Source organism: Limulus polyphemus, unplaced genomic scaffold (assembly GCF_000517525.1).
Source record: "Limulus polyphemus unplaced genomic scaffold, Limulus_polyphemus-2.1.2 Scaffold4389, whole genome shotgun sequence".
Classification (NCBI taxonomy): Eukaryota; Metazoa; Arthropoda; class Merostomata; order Xiphosura; family Limulidae; genus Limulus; species Limulus polyphemus.
Genome location: NW_013669999.1, coordinates 50,081 through 59,268, shown reverse-complemented (window position 1 = coordinate 59,268; position 9,188 = coordinate 50,081). Strand labels below are relative to the sequence as shown.

Sequence of the window (9,188 nt, the reverse complement as noted above, 5' to 3'; positions counted from 1 at the left end):
GTAACTCTTTACCATAGAGAAGTGGTAAAGCAAAGAAATATATATATATATAAAAAAACTTTTGTGTGATACTAAAGTGTTGCATAAGTGAACAAATTGTAAGACTGCTCAACTGGCCTTATCTGACAGGCAACTGGCCTTATCTGATGGGTAACTGGTTGAGTGTGTAATGTGGAAAGAGCAATAAATTAGGCCATTCCATATAGGAGAAATACTTCTTTGAGGTAATTAGTAGAATAATCAGGTGCAGGAAGGAAAATCCAGGATCTATAATCCAAAGAGAACACAAGACCTATCCAGGTGGTCTCTAGCCTAAACACCTGGCCATGCCGGGCCTACCACATTGTAGTGGAGTGGCTTGTACTACACTTCCATGTAATAGTCCAGTTCTCTTATAAATAGAGGGATACATTCATTCAGTCTTATCTAATCAAGAACCCTCCATGTTGACATTCCCTGTAGCTTGATACTAGGGAAGCAAGGATCCTCCCTTACTTCACTAGAAGGGAAGAGCAGGGAGGAATCTGTATGGGAGAAAATGTCAGATAGGTGCTTGGACTGAACCTAAAGCATTATATCTGTATAAGGTCCATATAGAAAGACTATGCAATGTGTTAGCTCAAATATAGATAGAAAGTGCTAGCAATGTGTGAGGGCAGGCACACACCTGGTACTTTCTTTTCTCTTCTTGCCAAGAACATCCTGGAATATGTCCAAAGCTGTCTTGGAAAAGCTCCCATCTAAAAAGTGGGCACAGATCAGGAGTAAATGAGCTTAACACTTTCTGTTCTCATCTCAATGTGGGTTTTTGGAAGGTGAAGTATTCCCTGTGAAGCATCATAGCCACTTGGTGGGTTTCCACCGTCTCTAATATACATGCAATAATATACTGATTTACAATAATGGCAATTAGAGATCTGAGAAATGAAACAATAAATAAAATAATTAATAATCACCTCACTAGAGTTTCGAGGAAGACTGGAGAATGGAGACAAAACTATTATCTAATGTAAGTAATAGGACACAAATTTGTCCACATCCTTGCCTGTAAGCTCTCATTCAGGAGACGTTGATAGTGAGAGTCAAGAGAAGCTGTGAGATGATGAACCTGATAAGAGGTCATCTGATAAAGTTAACAGGCATCCTCACACAAAGAAGAAAAAACAAATCAGATGAGTTGACAAACTCAACTGGTCAGAGTGAAAGGTGATAAGTCCCAAAAAGACAATGGATTCCACAGCAAGAATATACAATGGGGATTGTCACATATGGGAGCAATATGAGCAAGATAATACAGAAGTGTCCAAACAGGACAAAAAAGACAATCATGGTCAGAACAATTGTATAAAGAAGAAATGGAAGGGGAAAGTGATTGAAGAAAACATCCAATTACCCTCCTAGGCAGTCTAAGTTGTTGGGAAAAAGCAGTCTGGAAATAAATTAACCTATCCCTGTGATAAAGAGTGTGGGTAACAACTAAGTCAAAAATGTCAGATTGATGTTTCCAGCAAGAAAGAACAAAATACATTTTCAAAGAAAAATGATACATGGAACGGGTAGCCAAAGGTTCAAATGGGGAACATGTTAGGGCCCAGAGAATGACAAAGATGTTTCATTCTCGAAGAGGGAATAGACAAGGAAGATGACTGATGAGAAAAACTCAGAAGAAGTCCATATGAGCCAGTGTAAGAGGAGAATGCCTTTTGGAAGAGATGGAAGCTTATTGACAAAACTGTTTTATAACCAGCAATCATAGAAACATATATTGTTTTTGAAAAGTCAGGTAAAAGAAGGAAGTGAGATGAGGAAGAGAAGGATTATCTAGAGAAAGTGAGTGGCAAATGGACAAATGGTGGCAAAACACCCATTTACATTGATACAAGTGGAAAGGTAGATGGATGGCAAAAAAAAAGTAAAAAAAAATGGGGTAGTCTGTGAGAAAAGCTTTCCTGTCTTGCCAGTGACCTGACAAATTCCACTCATGACACTCCATGGTGAAAAATGGATATCCAAAGCTGATTTAAAGGGGACCTCCAAGATGGAAGAAGCTCCCAGACATCAAAAGGCACAGAAGTGAAAAATATGACTGAGTCAGCCAAAGAGGACCAATGAGAAAGACCTGGGAAGAAGTTGAAATAGAAGCTAGGCATAAAGAAAGAGATTGGTCCAATCCTGGCTCAGAGTATCAGATGTAGAGTTAAGGATTTGGGACCAGAAAAGAGGAAGCTTGGTGTTAAAAGAAACCACAAAGGCATCAATCAGGTATCTTACACTTATTTTGTAACAGAATTTAAGGACTCTTCAGAGACTTTCAAACATAAATACAAGGAGTAATTCTAGGCCTAAAATGTTAACTTTTCCTAAACTGAAAATATATTTTTGAAACTTACCTCTACTCACAAAAAACTGTCTTAATTAGTACTGCCCTTTTTCAACACAAATTTTTCGATCACCACTAACTTTGTAACTCCCACTTCTTTCTGTATATCTACATGCAAATGATCATGCAGCAACCCTCCACCAATAGGAGTGTGACACTACCCATATTGTAACTAGGCCCTCTCTAATAATGCACCTGTTAATCACCTCGAGATTGGCCATGATCAAGTCAACCAATAAACCAGAAGTTGGGAGGGTGTAAAATGTGAAGGAGGTAAATATCTATTGGAAATATATTTTCAGTTTAGGAAAATGTAAACTTCCAATAATATGATACCTCACCACTTCTCACAAAAACCTATAATCCCACACTGAACTGGTGGAGGGGTAGTGAGAAGATGATCCCCCTTTAGGAAGTGCCCAAAGGAAGATCGTGAAGTGTAATAAGGAATTAAAAACAACACACCAGTGGGAGACCACACCAGATGGAGGATCCACTTTTTACCACAGATCTAATGTACAATTCCAGATGCTGCCAAGTGTTGGTTGAGGTCGAACTCACATTTATGGTCTGTCGCACCCTAGCCAATTGACACCTGTGTTCCCTTTACTGCTTATAATGTTTCTGTCATTTATGTTTTAGTGACACATTACTAAAGGCCAGAGTATACCTGGCTCAGAAATTTCATCTCAAAAAAGGGGTACTGGACAGGAAAAGGAGCATCTTAATCGGTGCACCACTCATTGTAATATAACACAAATATTTAATAAATTAAAGTATATGTTTTCTGGCTATTTTTTCTTGTCACAACATATTCATTTAAGCAAACTTGCAAATTGCATGCGCAAATTCATTTGCAGGAGTGAATCACTGCAAATTTGTAGTTTTTGCCACAAAAATGTCTGTAGGCCAATAAAAATGTTTGTTACATCACTGCACCAGTGTCTAGGTGTTTTATTAAATAATTCACAATGAATTCTACATTTCAACTCAAACTAAAGTCTGGTTAGCTTGGGAAAGTGATTCCAGAATTCAAGCACTTTCAAACACATGTAGTTTACTCAAAAAAAGGCCTGTATACCAAATAAATATTTTGTACATCACCGCAATGGTTTATAACTGTTTTATTAAAGAATTCACAATGAATTCTACATTTTAACTCAACCTAAAGTCTGCTTAACATGGGAGAGAGAGACTGATCACAGAAGTCAAACACATTTTCTAATGATTGTATTTTTTTAAGGATTTGCAAGACCTTGAAGTTTTTTTTTTTGCAAATTCAAGCACTTTTAAGAATTTAAGTGATCAGGCTGTATGAGCCCTGAACAATGAGTGAACTTGGGATTGTGAACAAATCCATTGAAACACCAGAGAATGGACAGACAGATCCTCCATGGGCAATGACAGTTGGTCTATAACCACATTGAAAGCTCCCAGGACATGACAAACTGACAATCAAATTTAGTGTCATGGGCCTAAAAAGGAAAATCCAGAGGTCATGAGAACAAGTGCATCCCTCTTGGTTGGTGTAAGGCAAGAAATTGGAGTTGTCCATATGGATCATCACAAAATGATTAGATCATGACACTAAAGATGATAGCAGGGTTTTTGAGAGGCTAACAGTTCTAGGATGTTATTGTGAAGGGATTGCTTCTATGAAGACTATATCCTGGATATTGTAGATGTCCAGAACTGCCTCCTATGCAGAAATGAAGTATCAGTGAATAGAAGCAGGTCCAGGTGAAGTGGGGGAAAATGGACATCCAGCATTGCATGAGACCAATTGGGCCATCACAACAGTGAGAGGTAAAGAGATGGAGGGAGAGATATTTGAGACAACAGGGAATAACTGGACGTATTCCACTGAATAGTCAGGTTCCACTTAAGGGGATGTATGAGTGCATCCAAGATGGTCAAGAAACATGAGTGAAGCCAGAGTTTCCAAAAGTGACAGAAACTTTCACACAGGAAGAGAAGGAGACATGAGAGTTTAGGTAACTAGAAGCTCCATCTCTAAAAGATGTAAAGGAGATGGCTGAATCTTCCCTACACCCGAATTGAACCTTATAGTGAATGAGGGTCAAGAGAGACTTGGGGAACTTGATCAGTCAACTCAAATGAGATGAGGGGTGTTGCCATCATGGAAGCTTCTTTGGATGGAGAAAGGAGTAAATCATCCATACAATAGTAGAAATGGAAACCTAACAAATGTTACCACCATGTTAATGCTCTCATGATCCAATTGAAAATGTATAGGACCATGGCTAACACAAAAGGAAGGGCCCGGAACTGGAAAATCTGATGATTGTGGGTGTGGATAAAAGCATACACAACATCAACTTTGGTCACTCACAACCTATGACAGCACATTAACTTCAGATTGAGAAAATTGCCTCTTTTGAGCCAAGAAATGACAAGAAATTGGTTCCGGAACAAGAAATCTATAAAAGGGTGCCAATCTCCTTTCTTCCTGGGAATGACAAAAAAGTTGGGAGAGGGGTCAAAAACTTGTTCTATGGCATTCATAACCTGTAAAGAAGACAGTCTCCTCTTAGTGCTGAAAGTGCATGGGATGTGAGGGGAGTAAAAAGGTAACTGGAGAAGGAGAAAGAGGAAGTTGAGTACAAAATAACATGGTCAATCTCTGTAATCTGCAGTGGCCAGCACTCCAAGAGGAATGACATCGATATGGAGCAAGAGGATGGTGAAACCCTGTGAGACTAAAGAGATTGAGAAACCTGTTAGGATCCTCTGCACTGAGAAATTTGGGAAACCAAAGCTATCAGAGAAGACTGCTGATAAGCAGCTTTAGAATAATTTTCAAAGTGTAAGGAAATCCCATAAACAAAGAAACCCAGTCAACTGGGACACTGCAGAAGAAGAGCTTGAGGCCAAGATGGCAAACACGTAGAAGCAAATGTCCCCATTGAAGCTGTCAAGGTTGCAATGGAATACTTCTGATAGAAGGTGAAATGTAGACAAACAACAAAAGAAATGTGTAAGAACAAGATGAAGATGAGCAAAAGAAAAAGTAGGAAAAGGGGGGATCCACAAGCTGGAAGGAGATACTTAATGGGTTAAATCTCAAGGAAAGTAGAAGATTCTTCACCACAAGTCATAGAAAAAGTGTAACAAACTCAAGAAGGATAAGGCTGCTAGAAGTCAGTGCAAAGTTGAGACAAAGAAGATAACAGCATAAGTATGAATGTCAGGGAAGGGGAGAAGATAGCCAGAAAAAGGAAGCTCTTGCAGCAATATAGCCTGAGACTTATCAAGAACAACTAGCAAAAGAGAGAGAGAGAGAATGTTACATATCTGAAAAATAGAAATAACGAAGGTGGGTTACCTGTTCCTCATCAGGAAGAGAAGAAGCAGAAATAAAGGCATGTAATGGGAAAATTTGGTCAAAATTGGTGAAAGATGAGGTAGTCTCAGCTATAGCTACAGGAACAAGAGGCCGAGGAACCTGGATCTGAGATGAAGGTAAAATAGAATCAAATATCTGGTACACAATGGCAGTAGCATTGCTGACTGTCAGGGTGTCTCCAGTCACTACAGAAATGGGCTACTGATGTGAAGTGTTAGGACTTTGGAAGGTAGCAGAAATGTGGATCTGGGAATTCATTGTCAAAATGACCCACAAAACATTTTTTGATACAAAGTAGTAGTAAGTCAAGCTTACTTTAAAAATAATCTAGTAAAAACAAGATGAGTGAAACAATAAGGTTTAACTGAATGTTAAGATAGAAAATCAAAATCACATAATTCTGAAAATAAAGAAACAAATTTGAACACATCTGAAGACAAGCAGTGCCAAAGAAAGAATAAGCCTCTGTTCAAAATGCTAGGGTTTATGGAGATTATTGCACATGGATACTGATACTTACCTGTTCTATTTCAAGGAAAAAACAACTAGTCATTTACTATGGTAAATAGGTGAAATACTTATCAGTACAGGTAATGATGGGAGCTTCTTTCAAGGCTTGTGGCATGTGTAAATATTTTAATGGCAGTGGGTTGAGGTAATAGCTCTTTGTATTACAGAAAAAGAGTAAACATTTCTGAAATTCACCCAAGTGGTCTTTTCAAAATCAAACCTTAAAGAAATTTATCTAAATCATAATAACTTACATATCCGATATCAGGTCTATATATTACATAGGCCCCCAAGACATCCTGTAAAAGATCATGATAAGGTCCACCCTAAAAAATAGTATAGCAAAATTATACTATTATACAATATTATTGTAATTTAAAACATTTTATTCTATTACACTGAAATAATGACTTATAATATTTTCTGATTTTTCTAATAAATGCTCTTCAATAATACGTTGAAAATATCAGTACGTCAAAATCAACAATTGGAAATTTGGAACTATTTTAAAACTCAAAAACATTTCCAGAGCTTTTGTAGATTTTGCTCAATATATTTTATTGTTTCAAAATACTCAGATCTTTACAAAACTAATCCAAACTACATTTACACTGTCTTTATTTTCCTTATAAACAAACTATCATCAACAGGATTACTTCTTAGACAAAAGCAAAATTAAAACCTTTTATTGATATCTACCTGTTCTGCTTCAATGAAAAAACAACAACTGGTCATTTGAAATCGTACTGAACAGAAATGAAACTTATGAAGTTGTTTACAGAACTAATTCTACTAAATAAAGGTAGATGTAGTTAAGCTTAAAACAATGTAAAAAATTAAACTGGTCCATAATATGAGTATACTAGAAATTTTTAATTATACATATTTTCACAAAACTGCACCTCTTGAAATATTCCCAGATGAGGAAAAGTCCTTGAGACATCAAGTTTGATCAGATCTGCTGTTGTTTCATTACTATTACATATATCTATTCAAAAACAAAACAAAACAACATGGTACATTATTTAACAACGAAGATATATGTCACATTTTTCATTTAAGATTCTAAAACCACAGGAGGGTACATTAAAACTAAAATAAACATATTAAATCACTCTTGTTTATTTGAGTTCCACTGAGTATTTTTCTATTTCAAAACTACACAGATCATGTGAAAAAAATTAAAACTTCAGTAAAAATATGTTTAGTATCAAATAGACAAAATTAGTGCACATTAAAGATTATTCTTCTGTCATGTTTATATGTTTATAAACATAGTAAGTCCTTGCTGAACTACTTGTACCTGAAGCTGGAGGTTCATTTGAAAACCAGAGCTTCTCTTTTGATCGACTAACACAGATGTCATACAGCTCCTGAGTAACATTGAGCTCATTTCCAATGGCAAGTCTCCACACATCTCCCCTTACACTCGGAGGTATACCTTGCCACCACAAGTCTCGAGTTTTATGAGAGTTTTTACTGGAAAAAAAAATGTTTATTGAAGCACGTGTCCTGAAAACAGAATCACCTTATAACTTTTTCTCAATACTACATTACATGCATTTTCTACATTTTTCTGTTATTTCAAGTGCAATCAGAAGATTAAAACATGGATATGTATAATATTCAAGTGCTCGGAAAAAAAAAAATTAACTACATTAATATGGTAACCAAACACAGGTTACATTCAACAGTCATAACTAAATACCACCAATATCAATTTAACATAGTCATCCAGTTTCTCTTATAGTTCTGATTTCACTATACAGTGAAGTAAAAAAACAACTAATATTACATAAACTAGCCATGACTTTCAAAACATTTGCTATAGTTTTCATGCCCTTTCCTTGAATTTTCCTTATTCTACCATTTTCATGCAAAAAATTTAAACTATGCTTTTTTGCAGGTATTATAGATTAGATCAATAAATCCTGGTCTGTTTGAAAACATTTTATGCAGTTAGACAAACAAACTTACACTGATATAACTTTATTTAATAAAACTACATGTAAAGTAATGGTATTTATAATAGTGTACACATGGTTTTACAAAGAAACTCACAAAAACAAAGAATAAAATATAAAGCAGCTAAAACGTGTTTATAGCAGGATATGAAATGATCCAAAACTAAATTATTGCAAAGTAAAGTAAATATAAAGTTGTAATGAAGGCAAACTTAGCTGAATATGCAGAAACATCTGAATGCATGTTTACAAAGTGATAAGCATATGGTTTTTAATGAATTATGATTGTGTATTTTAAACCTAAATAAGTCGAGAAAGCCCATAGCAATTGTATTTAGTGTAATGTTAATTTTTTTAAAGAAATTATATGCAATGACAACTGACATTATACTACTTAAAACTAAAACCTCATGCACTGAACTCTACAAGGTTTTATACTTCATCAGAAGGCTAATAAGAATTAAATCACTATACTCTCCATATTAAATCAGGAACTAATAATATGTACATCACTGTGTTCTCCACTCAACAGGGTTTTACATTTAGTAAGACTAACAAGTGTTATGCAACTGTAATTTCCACTCTAAATGACTGATAAATATGAAATTAAAGTGTCCTCCACTAAAAGGATTAGTTAGAAGACAAATAGGAACTAAACCAGTGTTCTCTAGTCAACAAGGCTTAATATTTAGTTGGGAGAATATTAAGAAATAAAATATTTTGCTTTCCTCTCTACAAAGCTCTACATTTAGTCAAGAGACTAATACGAACTAAACCATTGTGCTCATCACTCTACAAAGCTCTACACTTAGTCAGTAGACTAATACAAACTAAACCATTGTGCTCACCACTCTACAAAGCTCTACATTTAGTCAGTAGACTAATACGAACTAAACCATTGTGCTCACCACTCTACAAAGCTCTACACTTAGTCAGTAGACTAATACGAACTAAACCATTGTGCTCA

The 9,188-nt window shown here is 35.8% G+C and overlaps 1 protein-coding gene across 2 annotated transcripts in view; it reads right to left on the bottom strand.

Moving 5' to 3' along the window:
* LOC106471070 (TBC1 domain family member 14-like) overlaps nt 1-9,188 on the bottom strand; it is an 83,411-nt gene that overhangs the window by 24,522 nt on the left and 49,701 nt on the right. For both annotated transcript variants that reach the window (XM_013931658.2, XM_022399692.1), the window contains exons 6-8: nt 7,561-7,736; nt 7,160-7,245; nt 6,512-6,583 (exon numbers count right to left, since the gene is read on the bottom strand). In XM_013931658.2, coding sequence (XP_013787112.1) covers nt 6,512-6,583; nt 7,160-7,245; nt 7,561-7,736 — 334 coding nt within the window. The remainder of the gene's footprint in view (nt 1-6,511; nt 6,584-7,159; nt 7,246-7,560; nt 7,737-9,188) is intronic.